This window comes from Danio aesculapii, chromosome 17 (genome assembly GCF_903798145.1).
Source record: "Danio aesculapii chromosome 17, fDanAes4.1, whole genome shotgun sequence".
Taxonomy (NCBI): domain Eukaryota; kingdom Metazoa; phylum Chordata; class Actinopteri; order Cypriniformes; family Danionidae; genus Danio; species Danio aesculapii.
The window spans coordinates 35,860,403-35,880,857 of NC_079451.1; the positions used below are offsets into that span (position 1 = coordinate 35,860,403).

The window sequence follows — 20,455 nt, forward strand, 5'->3', positions numbered from 1 at the left end:
TCAAACGACAGGTAGACTTTTGTGGAAAAAAGTGGTGATGTTATATTAATTGTGCAAAACATTTTAAAAAATAGCAATTTGGGTGGCACGGTCTCTCAGTGGTTAGCACTGTCGCCTCATAGCAAGAAGGTCGCTGGTTCGAGTCCCGGCTGGACCAGTTGGCATTTCTGTGTAGAGTTTGCATGTTCTCCCCGTGTTCACTTGGGTTTCCTCCTGGTGCTCTGGTTTCCCCCACAGTCCAAAGACATGCGGTATTGGTGAATTGGGTAAGCTAAATTGTCTGTAGTGTATGAGTGTGTGTGTGTGTGTGTGTGAATGAGTGTGTATGGCTGTTTCCCAGTACTGGGATGCGGCTGGAAGGGCATCCGCTGCAAAAAAAAAAAAAGGCTAGAATAGGTTGGCAGTTCATTGCGCTGTGGTGACCTCTGAAATAGAGACTAAGCCGAAGGAAAATTAAATGAATGAAAATTTCCAATTTACTAAAATAGTATGAAATCCAAAATGGACATTTGCAGATGTACTGAAACACATTTTTGCACTTTTTCATTTGCTGTTATTTACTTAAACTGCCATAACCATAGAATGTTTGATTAAAAAAAGTATTAAACTGATTTATATCATGGATGAATAGTCATAATAAAAATAACAGTAAATATTAATAATAACTAAAAACTTTTAAATAAAAATGAAATACCATGATATGGATGAAAAATATTATTCAGTGTCACAAAAATGTATGACAAAATTAAATGACATTCCTATTCTAACTACTCTACTCCTACTCTACTAACCTGTAATGAAATATATCTTATCAGATTACAAATTGCTATTTTTAAATGATAAAAAATTGTTTGAAGGACAGTGGCACATTTAAAATGTCAATTCATTAGTGTTTTGGGATTGCACTCTGATCCTTCAGTATAGTTTTTTTTTGTACTGTCATCAAATTGTTCTTGCTCTAAATCAGGGGTGGCTGAATTTTTTGTATGAAGAGCCAAAAATATATTTAAGAGCTGTGGGCCGAATGTAAATATACCAAACTATATTACATTAAAGTTGGCATGGATAATTTATTTAATAATATTTTTAAATATTTCAAGTCTGAGGCCATGGTGCTCCACCGGAAAAAGATGGTTTGCCATCTCCAGGTTGGAGGAAAGTCCTTAACCCAGCTGGAGGAGTTCAAGTATCTTGGGACTTTGTCTCTTTCACCCGGGAGGAGCCGGAGTAGAGCCACTGCTCCTCCACATCGAGAGAAGTCAGCTGAGGTGGCTCGTGCATCTGTTTTGGATGCCTACTGAATGCCTACCTAGGGAGGTGTTCCAGGCATGTCCCTCCAGGAGGAGGCCTCGGGGAAGACCCAGGACACGCTAGAGGGAATATGTCTCTCGGCTGGCCTGGAAACGCCTCGGGATTCCCCCGGAGGAGCTGGAGGGAGTGTCTGTGGAGAGGGAAGTCTGGGGTTCGCTCCTAAGACTGCTGCCCTCGCGACCCGGCCCCGGAAAAGCAGTTGAAAATGAATGAATTTTAAAACAGATAGAAAAAATTATATTAAATTGTATTAACTAATGCAGTATAACTTTTTAAATGATTTTATTGCAATAAAAACATAAACAATTACATTTATAACACAGTGGAGTTCAATGCTCAATACAGTACTCAAGCAGACTCTGCCTTTGCCTTGATTTGCTCTGCATTGTCAGCGGACAGTATGTACATTTAAACAAAATCTGATTAATTAACATGATTTAATTGTAAATTTTAATTTCAATAAGCTTTTAACAATAAAACAAACAAAGGGTTACATTCAATTTGAATTGAAAATCTTGAAACAATATCCATCATTCTCCCTCTCTTATCAGAAGGGATGGCGGGCCAAATCAAAGGTTACCATGGGCCAACTTTGGCCTGCGGGCCAAATACAGTATGCCATGATGCCTCAAAAACATTTTCATTTTTGACTTACAGTATATATTCAATTTAATTCAATTGAATTCATGTTTATTTATAGCGATTTTTACAATGTAGATTGCGTCAAAACAGCTTAACCCTGAAGATCTAGTAAAGTCCAGATTTTAGAGTTGAAGTTCAGTTTAATTCAGTTCATTGTGGTTTAAATTTTACTGCTGAAAGTTCAAACACTGAAGAGCAAATCCATCAATGCGATTTAATGATATACAACATGTTCCCTGCTTTTATACATCTTAAAAAAGCATGATCAATTCCATGCCAATCTTTTTGAATATGTTAAGTGTGGAGCCATTAGATGTATTTTTTCATCTTAAAAGGCAGGTACAGCACCCTATTATCTGTGATTGTGCAGAGACGGATTGGATTGAGCTCAGAGGTGTAATCATATGTGTTTACCCCATGCTGTGTCATCCCTGCAGCTGCTGATCCAGCCTCACAAATGATGCTTTAGGGTACCATCGAGCTCCACTTCAGAAACACCATTTCACTTCAATGACTTCTAAATCAGCATGTTCTGCAAGCACACAGAACATGTCGCGCCACCTTGATGCTAATATCTGCATGTCGTGCGTGATGTTTTTGACCCCATGTCCCCGGGTGTTTTTGTAACCTCTCTGTAAAGGTTGTGCACCCTTTCTCTCGTTGAAGCATAATGCAGTTTTTTTCCTCTCTTGTGACTTAGTTTTGATGCTAGTCAGGCTTATTCGTGATGCAGTAAATTGCAGTAGAAGAGCCCCACCTGCTCCGTCTGCCTTTACTTGTGTCCATTATGTTGTTTTAGAGAGATTGCTTTTATTCGGGCAGTGCTGTTTAATATGAATGAGTTCTCTTTTCTTTTGGGATGACTCACAGAAGATGACCTGAAATGTGTGTTTTTCTTTTTTCCTGCTTTAAACATGTCTGACCAGAGGGCAGTTTGGAAGTTTTCCTGCTAAAGAAACAGTTCACTTAAAAAATAAATGTTGCTGTTAATTTACTTCAGAATAATTTTAGCTTAATTTCTAGCTGAAACTGGGGTTGTTGGTGATTCATAAAATGGCTGCAGGTACTTTGAGACATCATAGAAATTCAATACAATTAATGTTTTAATGAAATTATACATTGAAGTCTCGAGAATTGTTTTGAAGGTATATTTTAAGGATGCCATAGAGTGCATTGATTCAATATACTGAATTGTTCTCTCTTCTACATAGCAGGCCTGTAGCTAAAGGAGGTTCAGAAAACCCACCCCTCATTGTCAAAGAGCTCATTTTTCCTATTTTCACTGCTTAAATACTGAAAATAATCAATCAAAAGGCTTTAAGACCAAGCGGAATCTTCTGTTGGCTGTTGTGTCTTTAGCTAATCAGTTTTGTTCAATGCAAACAATTATTTTTCATAAGTCCAACATCCAGCTGTGCAAGACAACATACAATCAGATGTAAGTGAAGTCCTCTTTTGCTACTGTATTGTTCTTAAATAGAGAAAACTCTACTTTTACAAGTAGCGTTTATTCTAAATCTTGGACCTTATTGTTGAAACCCCCCCCCCCCCCCCCCCCCCCCAAAAAAAAAGACCAATAAAAGGTGTACAGCATCTAAAATGGCCCATATTAAAATTAATTTGAACACTAAATTTGCTATTGTTGTTATCCATGAATTTATATACCGGTATGTATTTTTTACAAGAGAGGTGATGAGAAAAATTTTGAAGCTTTACATTATTATTATTATTATTATTATTATTATTATTATTATTATTATTATTATTATTATTATTATTATTATTATTATTATTATTATTATTATTATTATGTTTGAATTTTTTTATTATTCAAATGGACAAATTCTGAGGAAAATTTAATGAATGCAGGCTAGTTTGTTATTTGCATAATAAATGACTGTAGGCCACAGACTTTAACTGATTTTTTTTTCTAATGATAAATGATGTGATAAATTATTATTTTAAAAATAAGTATTTCTTTATTGGAAATATTATTGTTCATCAAAAAGTTTGGTTATGATGACCATCTGACAAGCTAATCCAGCTTAAAATGTCACTAAAATGCAGTATTTAAATCTCATAATTAAATAGAAAATGAGGCATGTAACTGCAAAAAGGTCCACGTTTTGAGGATATGGCTGGATACGGGCATGCATAGTAGGCATGTGGCTTAGGTGAGTGCAAAAAATTCTGCTAAAATGCTTTTATATGTTTGTTTATAACCACATGAATTACCACAAGAATGAAAAAATATATATTTGTAAGAGTCATGAATATTAATGAGCTCTGCTCTGATGCTCATCAGCTAGTGGAGGGCACTGAATAAATGTATAATTCATCTTTCCCAAATTTTGCTCTCTGATGACGAGCTGTGGTGAGATGAAATACTTCATGCCTGATTGCATTACCTGAAAGCTCTATAATGTCGGTCTTGTTTTCAAAATAAGAGCTCCACATACCTACAAAAAAATAATACTTTATTTTAAGTCACGATTCACGCTATGAAGGACAGGCTTATTACCTGTCTAATTATTAAGATATTAAGGCCTAATTAAGGCCTTTTTTTACCTCTACCCCTTTCCCTACCCCTTGGCCATTCAAACAGAGTGTGAAGTGGAAGGGCTTAAAATTTTACCCCTAAGAAATGGGATAGCACTACAACACCTGCACACTTTTTTTTTAAGCATGACGGTAAAACATGAACGTGGTTATGAATGTATTAAAACGAGCTTGTTTGTCATAAAAATTCATAATAATGACAAGCGATTTTAATTTGTGCATCTTCTGACTTTTATGTGCTGCCATGCTGCCATTGTAGATGGTGTTTTCTGGGAAATTTTCATACCCCTTGGTTTCAAGCATGGTCCTGAAAAATTTCGAGGGCTATCTAGCCCTTCCCCTTACCACTACACCTCCAAGCTAAAGAGAATTGGGACACCCTTACCCCTTTATGTAAACACACAAAACGAGGGGTAGAGATAAGTGAAAGGGCCAAGGGGAAGAATTGGGATTGGGCATAACAGTTTATTAGTATTAAGTATTAAGTTATAAAGTATGATCATACTGTACATCACTAATCTTAGCCAAAATCTAAACCCAGCTACTACCTTACTAAATATTAATGAGCATTTAATAAGCAGTTAATTGAGCCATAGTCTAAGTTAGTGTTTTGTTAATAACATGAATTGTGCCTTAAAATAAAGTGTTACCAAAGTAAGTATGATAGAAGCTTAGGTAAATGTAAAAATAGGAAAAACATTGCCATTGTTTAATTGTGCAATCTTTCTAGGAAACCTTTTTGCCAATCAAAGACTGCCTGGTCTGTGCACATTAATGACCCTATGTGGATCATCAGAGTCTGTCTTTTGTTCCGATTGGCCTGTTTTTGACCAGGATTTTACACTCGCTCACTGTAGGTAATTTCCATGTACTTAACTCTTATTGCTCAGCTATGCCTTGGTGTATCCACATTTTAATTCTATACCACTTTTTAGCATCACTGAAATTATAGTCAAATTATCTTTAATTTAATCATAATTACAGTCACTGTGCTCATCTCTGCTTCTTAAGTATAAATGGTCTAAAGTCATTTCAAAATGTTCTTCCAACAGTAAGATCTGCATTTGGATTTACTGGTGCTTGTAATATCCAATATACAATAGCTGGGGTTATTGTGTAGTCTTAATGGTACTGTAATGACTGAAATCTCAGTTCACATTTAGAGAGACAAACACCTGGATGATGGGTTTAAAACAAACAAACAAACATAAAAAATCACTTTTTAAAAAAATAAACAAATTAATAAATATCTATACAGTGTTTTTGAAGAATCTTTCACTTAACATCATGAGATCCAGGTTTATTCATAATGTATTCCTCTTAACTTGCATTTCATTTATCACGTAGGATCACAATTGCAGCTAAAAACCTTCTTAACTGTTCCTCTGAATTCAGTAGATGACCAAAAGTCACAGTTTTGATGGCCTGAGAGTGTCAATGAAATTAACAAATGTTAGTGAATGATCCCTTTAAAATGAAACATATCAAAAGCAATGTGAGATCTACAAAGCCCCAACCATCTCCTGTAATCTGATGGACTCCTATAGCAGAAATCAGCACACATTTCCCGATAAGAAACCATAGTGTTTTTGAGATGGAGCCGGGTGGCTCGACTGCAACGCGAGAAGACAATTATCTCTCAAAACAAAAAGGGCGAGATTGCATTTTTGACAAAGGAAGCCACCTTTTATCAGAAAAAAAAAGATTCAAGATGGTGTTCGTATGTGCGAAACAGATACTTGTGTGTCCTATGAGCCAAATACAATTACTCGTATCAAAAACAAAATCTGTTGCCCTTATAAATCTCTCCAGAGGGGGGAAGAGATAAGCTTTCAATATGAGCTGTCTTTCTAATCCTACGATTAAATGAAACCACCAAGGATGCTGGAGTAAATGCTCCCACTGTCATTGTCTCCTCAGATACTCAGCGAGTCACATTTCTTATTTGGGGATGTGTTTGGAGCGAGATAATGTGCAGGAAGACTCTTTCGATTGAGACACAAGCCAAGTGTAAGAAGAGTGTTCAGGGAGAGGACAGAAAAAAACTGAGAGTGAGAATTAGAGGCCGAGGCAACTACTCAAGTGTTTTCTGTTTTAAAATGTCTCCTTGTGAAAGTTAAAAGTGTGTAAACGGTGTGACATATTTAGCTCTTCAATCACAGTTACTTGAGTTTTCATGCAGTAAACCACAGACTTCATCTTTTTTCGTTTTGAAATGATGTCTGAAATACATTTTTGTGGTTGAATTCAATTTCGGGCACAAAACTTTTTTACTTCCATAATGTAAGGGTGAACTTTGGAAAGTTACAGATATTCACTATGCGAATAGAATTCAGGTTCATTTTGGATTTTTACTGCTGTTAGACAAAAAATAAATAAATAAATAAAAATAAATACCAGTGTTGGGGTCACACATTACAAGTAACGCAAGTTAAATAATAATAATATTACTTGTCTAAGTAACAAGTAAAGTAAGGAATTACTTTAAAATGGAAAAAAAAAAAAAAAAAAAAAAAAAAAAAAAAAAATATATATATATATATATATATATATATATATATATATATATATATATATATATATATATATATATATATATATATATATATATATATATATATATATAGCATGCATAGCTCTATGGGCAGGAAGTTCTCAGCTAATATTATCCTATCCTTAACCTAACATTTATATGTTTTTTAAAGGTAAAGGTTGGTGTAGGTTATACAGTGCATTCTTAATTGCAGAGTTCCTCTATTAAAAAAACGAAACAAGCAAAAAAAACAAAACAAAAAAAAAAAACACAAGTTCTGAAAGAGATTAAGCCTCTGCCAGGTAATAAAAAGTAACACAAAAGTAACATAACGCATTACTTACCATAAAAAATAACTAAGTAACGCAACTCTCACAGTCACCAGAGACCTAGCCCATGCAGACTGTATTGTATTGACCATCTGCCTGTTTATTGACTATGATTCTGGATTTGCCTACATCTGTTTGCTCCTGTGTTGACCACCTCTGTATAATAACCCCTGCATTTGGATCCGCACCTCCCTTGTTCAGCGTCACTTACATCATTACAGCAACTAGTTACTTTTTTGGGGAGTAACTTAATATTGTAATGCACTACTTTCAAAAGTAACTTTGCCCAACACTGAAAAAACTATGACGTTACAGTGGTAAAATTTAGATTTCATTTGATTTTAGTTTTAATTAAAGAATCATAAATGATATATTCAGCATGCATATGTAATTCACAATAAAATTTGATTTTATTTCAATTGTATCTGCTCATTTGTACATACAGTGCTGAGGTATGGTGGTCCAGCGATATGGTGAAAATATGGTAAAATTATGATATTGCTGGTAAAACCAGTGTTATATTTCTAAACAGGGCGGTTACATTAACATATAATTCACAAAAAAATACATTTTAGGCTGATTTTAAAATGTTGTATGTATTTTTTTAAATAACCATGATAAATTAGTATAGTTTACTATACTAATTAGTATATATTATATGTTATAAAACATATATTAGTACACCTTGTATATAACTATAATATTAACTATAATATTAACTATAGTGAACTGATGATCTTATTAATATAATATTATAATACTGTATTTTGCTTTTTTCTACAGTAAAATGCGGTGCACTGTATTATAATATCCCATTTTGTTGTAGAATGTTACAGTATTGGGTAATTTGTTAAAGACCTTATGTGTTGCCATAGCAACTTTACAATTATCTTAACACATTAGGGGCCGTTTACGTACTGTATGGTGTCTCTTCCACAAGTTCATTATTTAATTAAAATAAGCATTTTACGCATATTGGGAGCAACACGCACATTACGTGCAATTGGCACAACCTCGCACCTTCCTAGTGCACCCAGTTGAAAATATTTCGACTTTTCAGAATGCCGTGAGTGCACCGTGATTCACATGACAAGAATTGACCAATCAGCGTCACACTTTTTATTGAATTTAACACATTTTAGCAGACAAATTTCCTCAGAACCCGCAAACACTCCAGTACTTTTTAATTTTCTCCATAAATAACATTTTAGCGCGTTGGCCTCACAGCAAGGTTGCTGGTTTGAGCCTCGGCTGTGTCAGTTGGCGTTTCTTTGTGGAGCATGTTCTCCCTGTGTTCGCGTGGGTTTCCTCCGGGTGCTCCGGTTTCCCCCACAAGTCCAAAGACATGTGGTATAGGTGAATTGGGTAGGCTAAATTGTCCTTAGTGTATGTGTGTGAACGAGTGTGTATGGGTGTTTCCCAATGAGTTGCGGCTGGAAGGGCATCCGCTGCGTAAAACATGTGCTGGATAAGTTGGCGGATCATTCTGCTGTGGTTGAAAAGAAAATGAATGAATGATTGAATAAATCAGAGCTGCAACAATGTTTTGTCAGCTTGTCATCCTCTGAGAAAACGGTTAATGGTCACCTTGCAACATCACACAACAAAGGAGCGTGAGCGCAAATCAATTTCCACCTGATTTTAGATGCGATATGTGTAAGGCCCCTAATGCAATATTTCACTATAGTGGTGTGCTTCAAAAATACTACAGTAGTTAGTAAAAGTTAATACAGTATTGTAGTACAGTATTTTCAAGTGGGTAGTTAACTCAAGCTAACAAACTTGGAAGTATTTATTATTGTAATAATTAATAATTACTTAATAATTATAATAATGATTACTTAATAATTATCTATTAAGCAATTATTATTGAATCACTGAAATATGATAAATAAAAACACATGCAATAGTATTATCATGTCCAAAAGTAAAGTAATAAATAAATGAAACAAGCATGGCGATATCATAGTGCTCTTCTCAAAGTGTACCATTCCCCCAAAACTTGTCTTGAGGGTTTTTCTGCCTTCTCTCTACAATTTTTCCCAAAAAGACACAAAATAGCAATCATTTTTCACTGTGCACTACAACACAATAGTGTTTATGAGGTGATTTTTTTTCTTCTGTTGGCTCAAATAATACTTGGCAAGGCCGATGGTTTCATGCAATAAGCTATATTTGTTTTCAGCAAGACGGCAATGGTGTCTTATAGTAATTCATCATTCGGCTGCGAGAACAACTGCACACAACATCGGCGGATTACAAAAGGAGAATGTTCACAATCACACGCTTGTTCTCATGAATTATTTTGAGTCGTCGTTATTAGCAGCCTTTCCCATAGAGAGGGAGATCCACTTATCATGTCTAATTATACAAAAATATAACCATTTCTATGAAATATCTCATGCCGTTTAAATGCGGCAGCAATTTTCAATTGGCGTGCTCTCGCGATTGCGCACGCAGAGCCATTAAGGGTTCCTCTAATTTGGAATTAAAGGGAATTAAAATGCACAGATATGGCACATTCTTGTATGTGTTTGTGAAAGTTAATCACAGTAGGAGGAAAAACTCCCCCGCAGCGTGTGATCTTGTGCCATGTTAACACCTCCTAGTGCCGTTTCATTTTCAAAGAGTCTTTCATGTTGCGAGGAGTGAGAAAAGGTGTCGTGGCCTCTGTACCGCTGGATCAAAGCTGCACAAATCCACAAATGTCTGTGAGGCAGGCAGTCCTCAATCCCTAACTCTTTCTGTCCCCTGAAAAAATTACCACATAGCTTGCAAAATATTTGACTTTTTCATGTTTTTAATTTAAAGGCATTTTAGTTTGTGTAGTGCTTGAGAAAGCATGAAAAGGAGAGAAGAAAATTGACTTGGAGAACATATTGTAGAGTGAACTTAAATTCTGTCACAGCAAGTGGTAATTCAATGCAACAGAACTCAGCTTAACTCTTTACTGCTACACATGCTTTGAATTGTGCAATGAAAGATTGCATTGGATGATTTTAGATTTTATCAATAGATTGCTTAATTGTTTATTATTTTTTTTATTTTGTAATTAAGGATCATACATTGCGTGGTGCAGTGGGTAGAGTGATCGCCTCACAGTGAGAAGGTCGCTGGTTCAAGCCTCGGCTGGGTCAGTTAACATTTTCTGTGTGGAGTTTATATGTTCTCCCCGTGTTTGTATGGGTTTCCCCTGGGGGCTTCAGTTTCTCCCACAGTCCAAAGACATGTGCTATAGGTGAATTGAGTGAGCTAAATAGTCCGTAGTGTATGTGTATGTGTGTGAATGAGTGTGTTTTGATGTTTCCCAGTGATGTGATGCAGCTGGAAGGGCATCCGCTGCGTAAAACATATGCTGGATAAGTTGGCGGTTCATTCCACTGTGGCGACCCCAGATTAATAAAGGACTAAGCCAAATTTTAGCAATTAAACCAAAGCAAGGCAAGTATTATATACATTTAATTAAAATGTTCTTTAGATGATTTTTTCTTCCTTACCTTTTCCTAAACTAGTGTTGTTGTTTCAGATATGTCAGTTATCAAATTATCAAAACTGATCAAACATTGTATAAGTTAATTTTATTTTTAGATAACAATATTCATATTTATTTACCCAGGAAAAAAATATTGAGATCGAAATCTCATTTAGGATGACCTGGCCAAGAGGTCCGCAACACATGACGTTTGAACAAAAAAAATAAAACTATTAAAAAATTTAAAAAAATAAATAAAATAAAAAGTAAAGATAATATAAAAATACAGTTTAGTTATTCAGCTATACCACATTACAATATATTAAAAACACATTCAGTTGAAGTAAGAATTATTAACCCTTCTGAATTATTAGCCCCCTGTTTATTTATTTCCCCAATTTCTGTTTAACAGAGAGAAGATATATGAAGATATATCAACACATTTTAAACATAATAGTTTTAATAACTGATTTCTAATCACTGATTTATTTTATCTTTGCCATGATGACAGTAAATAATATTTGACTAGATATTTTCAGACACTTATATGCAGCTTAAAGTGACATTTATAGGCTTAATTAGGTTAACTAGACAGATTAGGGTAATTAGGCAAGTTATTGTATAATGATGGTTTGTTCTGTAGACTATCGAAAAAAAATATATCTTATAGGGGCTAATAAATTTGACCTTAAAATGGTTTTTAAAAAAATAAAAAAATGCTTTTATTCTAGCTTAAATAAAATGAATAGGACTTTCTCCAGAAGAAAAAATATTATCAGGGATACTGTGAAAATTTCCCTGCTCTGTTAAACATAATTTGGGAAATATTTAAAAAAGAAAAAAAAAGTCAGTAGGGAGGCTAATAATTCTGACTAAAACTGTACATTGAGAAATGGACTGTTGTTGTTTGTTATGAAAGATTGAGCGAAATGATTTAATTGAGATGAGCTCAGACATTTTCAGTTCAGACTGAAGAATATTTCAGAATGAGGGGGCGGCATGACTAAAGGCTCATTTCCCTATTTCAGTTCAAACCCAGGGAACTGACAAATGATAAGACTCATTCGAACGTAATGCATACTGGCTTTTTGACCTATGAAGAAGGGAACATAGAGGCGCCAGACTCAGAAGAGCCTTGTAGACCAGAGTCATCCAGTGAGTATACCTTCTTACATTCAGAGAAGGCCACTCAGCTTTGGCATACAGTTCACAATGGTAAAAATTCTTAATTTCTTTTTAATGTAGTTTAAGTATATATTTTACTTCTTTAGATTTATTGAAAAAAATATTTGAATAATTTTGGTCAACAATAATAATGCTTTATATTTTTTCAGTTTTAGAAATTTGTAATAAAAATTTATAAAGTATGTTTTTCATTTAAAATTTATATTTAATTTATTAGTCTAGTTTTGAGTCAGTTTTAGTAATTAAGCTTAAAATAATATTTTATTTCACTTTTTGTTATAATATTTATTCATATTTGTTATAATTTTTGTTCATATTTATTCAATTTAATATTTTTGGACCCCATTCACTCTTATCGCTTTCAACACTTACACAATACAGGTGAATGAATGATTAAATGATGACAACATTGTCGTTTTTTTAGTTAGTTTTTCCTGTAAACTGCTTGTATACGAGGTGTTATTTTTAGGACCCAGTGCTGTGAGGTCTATAACAGATCTCAAGCCCTGGATGAGCCCAGTTTTAATGAGTTTCCACCGTCAGCCCACCCTGTAGTACCACCGCTAACACCTTCGCAGAGTTCCAGCCTCTCTTGAGGATCTATTCAGAGCACAACACATTCCTTACCAGGGTAAAACTGAATTTGGGACTTGGAAATACAATATGAAAGAAGTGTGGTGTGTGAATTTGTGAGAGGTCATGGCCTCAGTCGGCTAGACTCCCTCTTTCTGCTGATAATAAGCGTCTCGTTGATTCTCTCCATCTGCTCTCCTGTTACCTACAGCACAAGTGCCTCATGCTAGCCACCGGCAACAGCTGTGTGTGGTGCTGCCATGTGGTTAAGGGTCTGTACCTGTGACACATTTACTGCAAGACAGGTCATACGGCTTTTCCTGGGGTTACTGCTTTAATAATGTACTGCAAAGCTACTTGCAAGTTGAAGTTCAGCTAAAATTGCATGTTCTGTCTTTTTTATCTATGACTGTGATGATTTGATAGCTGTTAATCATAGGACTTTTTGAATATAAAACATACCTTATTAAACCTTATTAAACCTTATATCAGAATTGTAGCAAAAAATAAGACATTTCTTTAAAACACAAATCTGTTTTTAAAGAAAGAAATTATTGGTAGGTTTCGTTTGATTTTTTTTTTCAGATATTTCTTTTTAAGCAGCCCTGTAATGATTGTACATTTTAATCAACTGTTAAAAATAAAGGTTCCAGAGGAAGGTTTTTGCAGTTATGGCACAAATATTTGCTTTGGGGAACCAAAAGTGCTTTTTTTTTCTTCTGTCAGAAGAACTTTTTAACAGTTCTTTAAAAGAGGGTGGTGGCATGTGTGTAGCTCCTCCCCTTTTATGAAACAGCCAATAGCATTTTGCTTCATCCCCGCTCTGATATTTGCACATCACATTAAAGCTTAGTAAATAAACTTTTAATGGATCTATACTTTATTAGGATAGGATAATATTTGTCCAAAAAAAATCGAAATGTTGAGAAAATCCCCTTTAAATTGGTCTAAATTATTATTTTTTTTAGCAATGCACATTACTAATCAAAAATGGAGTTGTGATATATTTACAGAAATTCTGAATATATCTTCACGGAACATGATCTTTGCTTAATATTCAAATGATTTTGGCATAAAAGAACTTGACTCTTTTGGTTATTTCCAAACACCCATACCACCTAAGACTGGTTTTTGTTATTCAGGGTCATATATGCAGTGTAGGATAACTTTTTTGCAATATAACTGTCTCCTTGTATTTAATATACTGTACCTCAATTATTTTAATTGAATTTAAATAAATATAAAAATATTAAAGGTCCCGTGAAGTGCTTTCAAATGTGCATTTTTTATTTAATGTTTGAAAAAATCTAAATACAAAAATGTAGAGAGGGTGGGACATAGAGTAGCTCCTCCCCATTTAAAAAAAAATTAGCTCAAAACATTTCGTTTTATTTCGTTTTATTATTCAATTGCTCTCTGTCAATGAGAGCAATTTAACTCTCTAATGAAAAATCGCATCAAATGAAAAGTGTCTCAAATGGGCAAGGACGTGACAGATGTCATGTGAAAAAAAAATCCTTGACTGATTTAAGCGGAAGTGACAAACTGCAAGCTTTACATGTTTATATTTGTTTTGTATCTTCTAAACCTGAATTTTGTCACTGGTTTGGAGCACACTAGCTTATAGATATCCATAAAACTAACAGACTGAAACTAACATCCAAAAAAGTTATCTTAATTTTTATGGGACCTTTAGGATGTGGATGCACTGGGGTGCTGTTTTTTAACCTTTCAGTGTTTTCGAATAGATTACATCAAAAAGAACATGAGTAATCTTGTCAAACTATACATCTGTCTAATGCTACAACAATCAAGCATCCATTGTAGCTAGTTGATTTTCAATTGGAATCTTAGAAAGAATGTATTTGCTAAATTTGTGTAAGTTGTACATAACACGCTTAGATATGAACGCATTCCTCGCTGTACATCACGGTTCATTTTGAAAGGTAAAAATCCTCAAAAAACAACACATCGAACACACTTAGTCCAACAGCACAATAGTGTTGAATTATATTTACATAAATCTTTCATTCAATAGTTCGTAACAGAACCTTAGATCATATCAACTCTCATTGATTACTATGTATCCCATAATTCACTTTGTTCTTCTAGTACCTGCCTCTCTGTCTTCTGCATAACACACAAAAAGATGCAGCCATTTCAGAACTCATTCCCTGTTGTGGAACTTATTTGGGGCGGTTAGTTTGGCGTTTCTCTCTCACAGGCTGCCTCCGAGCGCTTCAGATTTGTGTGACTCAAATTCCCGGGTTTGGAGGGTATTGGTTGCACTCCCTGCTGTCTGAACACAGCTCTGCCAATGATGGAGGCTCCCTTCAGGCTACATTCCCCCCCGGGTACACCCTTCCGTGGAGTCCTGAAATTTGGCTCACATGACATCCTGCAGTGCGGTGCCACCCTTAGCCCTTGGAGTCATTGTAGAACCAGCGTGACGTTTCCACCCCCTGTCCTCAAACCACATCCAGAAAACCCCTCCAATCAGCTTCATGCAGCGGTTCTGCACGAGCCCTCCCAATAGTATTGAAATATCTCGTTGGACTTGCCATTAAAACAAACATCCCCAGACGGGAGGTTTTTGTGTCACTTTGGGTAGCGGCTCATTCATCAAACATGATTTCTCAACTCTATAATTTCCGTGGCTTTGGAAAACAGAAGCAGCTGCTGTCTAGTTCTTGTTTGTCAACTGTTCTGTATGATTATGACTATTGATGTGGTTTTCTGTGTGAAAAATTGTAAATATTGACCGGCATCATTAGCAATCAGCAGATAAATGTGTATATAATTATAAGTATGCGAAGCATGAAAGAGAACGCGCTGTCATATTTTGATGGATAGATGGATTGACCTCAGGCTGCTAATCTGCTGGCATTCATTACGCATCTCTTACAGATGAACCAAATTTATTATAAATATGTTTTTGATCAACTCTGCCGATGATTGATTTAATTACGTGAGAAGATGGAGAAGACGTTCGCTTTAAATAGTGTTTCATTACTGGAGTAAAACTGAAGGAAATGAACTGCTGTGTGACTATGAGTGCAAACAGCAGCGCTCAAATAAAACATAAATCAACATGACTAAACCATTCTAAAAGTGTTTAAACGACTTAAAATATATAAAAACATTGACAGAAAGTGTAATTGCAATTATTGATTCTTATTATTGATTCTAAAGCTGTCTTTTAAACTTCCAAGGTAACAGCGATAATGAGAGAATTCAAATGGCCAATAAGAAAATTCCTTTCAAATATGCCCGGCCCGTAGAGGAATGGCTTCAGGAGAAAGGTAACTTCCTCCTCTGCTTTATTATTTTGTTATTTTATTTATTTTTTTAACCATCATCGCATTTCTCTTCAGCTAAATTGACTTATTTATACCAGGGTAAATAATTGTACATTGTCCACTAATCACATTTTTCTTTTTCTTTTCGTTTGCCTTCTCAATGCTCAATGATCTTTGTGTTGATCTTAAAGTTAGACTAAATAAATACGTTGTTTAAAGATTCTATATTGGCCTAGAAAACTTTTCAGAGTGTTTTAAATGCAGACATTAAAAGAAATTAATTAAAACATAAATGTCTCTTGACTTTCTGGCTGATAGAAAGGACAGATGAGGATTAGTGATTTTTCAGGAGAAATTGAGGAAGCAGCTTTACAGGAAGTATAATCCGAGAGGGAAAAAAGTCTTTTTTTTCAGACATTAATTGCATATTATCAAGAGTCGTCCTCATTATAATCACTGGAGTTACTCAAATTTGGATGTTTTTATTGTAATCGTGAGGAAGTGATGAATTCTGGACTCGTTTAAATAAATTGTTTATTTATTTACTTCATTTATTCTAAATTGTTATGATCTGCGTCCTGCTCTAAAGCTTTGTTTTTCACAACTACAGGATTTAATTCAGTCTATTATTTCACTGATTCTTGAGACATATGACAAAACATGAAAAAAGTTTCTCCTATCTTAGGTTTGCAAATAGTAGCAATTATCTTTTAATATTAATCAGAGATGACTGCTAGAGTGTACGGTAACACTTTATAATAACTACACACTATGAGTCATTAATTAAGCATTAGCGAATAGTGAATTCATTATGATACAGATGATAGTAAGCAGTAACTGCAGATACAAATGCTTTATTCTTGACTTATAAGCACATATATATTGTGCTTAATGATTGTACTTTCATGTTAATTCTTATTTTTTCATTACTAAATTAGGTATCGCATTATTTATAAACCATTATTTGAGATAAGTATTTTTTTAAAGATTTTTCAGAATGCATAAGTGAATTATTAATAAACTATTCAAATTAACAGATATCTTATTATTCAGGCATATGCTAATAATAAACGCCTTATTAACTTTAAATCTGAAGGTCCAAAAAATCGAAATGTTGAGAAAACCCCCTTTAAATTGGTCTAAATTAAAAAAAAAAATTTGCAATGCACATTACTAATCAAAATGGAGTTGTGATATATTTACAGAAATTCAGAATATATCTTCATGGAACATGATCTTTGCTTAATATTCAAATGATTTTGGCATAAAAGAACTTGACTCTTTTGGTTATTTCCAAAAATACTGTATACCCACACAACCTAAGACTGGTTTTTGTTTCTCAGGGTCATATATGCAATATATTAACTTTTTTGCAATATAACTGTCTCCTTGTATTTAATATACTGTACCTCAATTATTTTAATTGAATTTAAATAAATATAAAAATATTAAAGGTCCCGTGAAGTGCTTTCAAATGTGCATTTTTTATTTAATGTTTGATGTAATCTAAACTGAAAAATGTAAAGAGGGTGGGACATAGAGTAGCTCCTCCCCATTAAAAAAAAAAAACAGCCAATAACATTTCATTTTATTACAGCTCTGTCAATGAGAGCAATTGAACCTTCATCCAGTTTTGTGACCTAATATAAAGTGAGTAATATTTATGCTTTATAAATCCCTTATAAATGACAATTAAAGGCTCAGTTATATTTTAAACAGGAAAAAAGAAAATAAATGACTTCATTCATTTCTATTGATTTGAAGATACACAAATGAAACTGTATCAAATGAAAAATAAATCTTTGAAATCTTAACTAAAATAAAATTACAGTGCAGTTTAAACATCGCTAAATAATATTGAAATGTTGTATCATAATATATTGTTATTTTTAAATCAAATTATATTTTGACACTCCTGTTATTCCGCAATGTTTAAACTTTACAGTAATTTTATTTTTTAGATAAGATTGCAAACATTTATTGTTCATTTGAGACCAAGCCTTTAATTGTCATTTATAAGGGATTTATAAAGCATAAATAGTCCTCACTTTAGATTAGGTCACAAAACTGCATGAAGTTGAGTTATTAAAGCATTTATTACCATACATAGTAACCATTACCAAAATAATAAGATATATAAATATTAATTTCAATAGTTTATTAATCATTTACTCCCTCATTCGTAATGATCTTAAAAACCCCAAACTACTTTTAAATACAAATGGTTTGTAAATACTGCAACAATAAATTAATTATTTAATTAGTTTAGTCATGAAAATGAATCAGTAACAAAGCATATAAATTATTTTAAATGTGCTTATAAGTCAAGAATAGAGCATTTGTATCTGCAGTAATAAGCTGCTTACTACCGTCTACTAATGTAGAGTTAATGCTTAACAAATAATGAACTCACTATTTGCTAATAGGAGATGATTCATAGTGTGTAGTTATTATAAAGTGTTATTGGATGTTCTTATCTGCACAAATACATCTTATTTTATTAAAATAACTCCAAACAAATTATGAAATGCATTTTAATATATTGCAACATGCCTGAAATTTTAATTTAGTACATGAATAAATTAATTTCGTTTCACTTTTGAACTTTTTTTTTTGTCTCTTGTCTCAACAATCAGTTTACATTTACAACCAAAACCACTTCAATCCTGTTTACAGTAACAGTAATTGCATCCTTTTGATATTTCAGAATACCACCATTTTGGTATTTATCAGTGTAGGTGATCTCTCCTCATCGAGACAATCACAGTAAAATGTACCGCAGCCATCATAAGCTTGTAGCTAGACTCATTCAGGGAGACATAATGGGTCTGCTTTATAGTCTAGGTCCTTCAAATGTTTACGACGTGTCTCATGGTAGTATAACCCCAAGCATTTCAGGAGAAAATTAAGCTGTAGTAATCCAGCACAGCCATCTAAGTCATTGTACCTTGGTCGGGTTGCTTAAATGCCCAAAACAACCATCAATCTTGTTGCTGAACAAGATATATTTTGCGCTATTACCGACCTATATAACCAAGAACTGTTCTGGATCTTTCTTGCATCCTCAGGGCGGCAGCTAACGATATTCAACACCCAGGCCACGATAACAATTGGTGGTTCAGACCGCAAGAGGCCATTTCAGGGCCAGCTTTCCGGACTCTACTACAATGGCCTCAAAGTGCTCAACATGGCTGCTCAGGGCAACCCTAACATCAAAATCAACGGCAGCGTCCGGCTGGTGGGAGAGGTTCCTGCCGCCGGTTCAGCCAGAACCACAGCTCTCCCTCCAGAGATGTCCACCACCTTTATCGAGACCACCACCACCATGTCCACCACCACCACCAGAAAACACCGCACCCCACCCACAATACAGGTAATGCACGATACACATGAAATGATTGCAGAGACATGTGAGAAACGTGTGCTAAGATTAGAATTACAAGTTGATGTCTGCCTTTGTTCATTCTTTAGCAGGGGTGAGTTTAGCTACAACCATAATGCTGATGATACACTGGGCAACGTTTTGAGCAATGTTGCTGGGCAACTTATGTCATAAATGGGCAACAGGGTGAGACACAGGGTAACTAATTAGGGCAATGGGCTACATATACTATACTGTTGTCCATTCTTAATAGAAAAATAGCCAAACATCATCACTTGCATGGCAACATTGCCCTAAAAGCATCATCAGCATAATATAACATATATAAAGAAGCTAATTATGGTGTGCAGACTGACTAGAAAACTTCTGGACAAGTGTGTTTGCACACTAGCTAAATATTGGACCCTCTGATTTACTGGGTTGTTACTTAAAAGATTAATTTCAGATAACTGAGTCATTTAGAAACAATGCAAATGATTAGGTGTGTTTTGACCAATTGTCAAGTACATTTGGTCCAACTTAATGTGGCAAATATTGCAGAATTAATAGTGTTTATGGTGTTGTAATATCCGAAACATCTGTATAATGGACAAAAATTGCTTCTAATTCATCAAATCTGCGATAAAGTACACAAACACTCTGTGAATGTCATTACGGGAAACAAAAAATATGTTGCCAGTTGGTCTTTAAGTCAAACACACCATCAAAATCATTGACTTAAAGGATTCATACAACAAAAAAAAACTGAAAAAGGACCTAAATACTGCTCTGAGATGTACATGTTTTGCTCTGGTTTCATTTCAAACTATTTTCGTTATATATAAAAAATAATCTTGACCATTGAACTGCTTTTTAAAATCAACATCACGATTGCAATCAGGATTGCTCTAATAAATTTATGTGAATGTGATAATTACATAAATGATATATGTGATACTGCTTAAATATATTATATCTTGTTCATTTAATAATTGAATACCCCTGCAGGGTTAGATTTTCATTTCATAACATGAATTAAAAACGAATTCTAACTGCATTCTAAAAGACTTCATCTCCAGTCAATGCTTCTGGACACATTTTGGTAAAAAATGTAATTAAATATAAATAAATAAATAAATAAATAAATAAATAAATAAATAAATAAATAAATAAATAAATAAACATGTTTTG

The 20,455-nt window shown here is 34.1% G+C and overlaps 1 protein-coding gene across 11 annotated transcripts in view; it reads left to right on the plus strand.

Moving 5' to 3' along the window:
* nrxn3a (neurexin 3a) overlaps window positions 1-20,455 on the plus strand; it is a 584,854-nt gene that overhangs the window by 505,902 nt on the left and 58,497 nt on the right. For all 11 annotated transcript variants that reach the window (XR_008839269.1, XR_008839270.1, XM_056477510.1 and 8 more), the window contains 2 exons: window positions 15,817-15,906; window positions 18,972-19,276. Coding sequence is in view for 9 of the 11 variants with exons in the window: in XM_056477510.1 (XP_056333485.1) it covers window positions 15,817-15,906; window positions 18,972-19,276 (395 nt within the window). In the remaining 2 variants the exon portion in view is untranslated. The remainder of the gene's footprint in view (window positions 1-15,816; window positions 15,907-18,971; window positions 19,277-20,455) is intronic.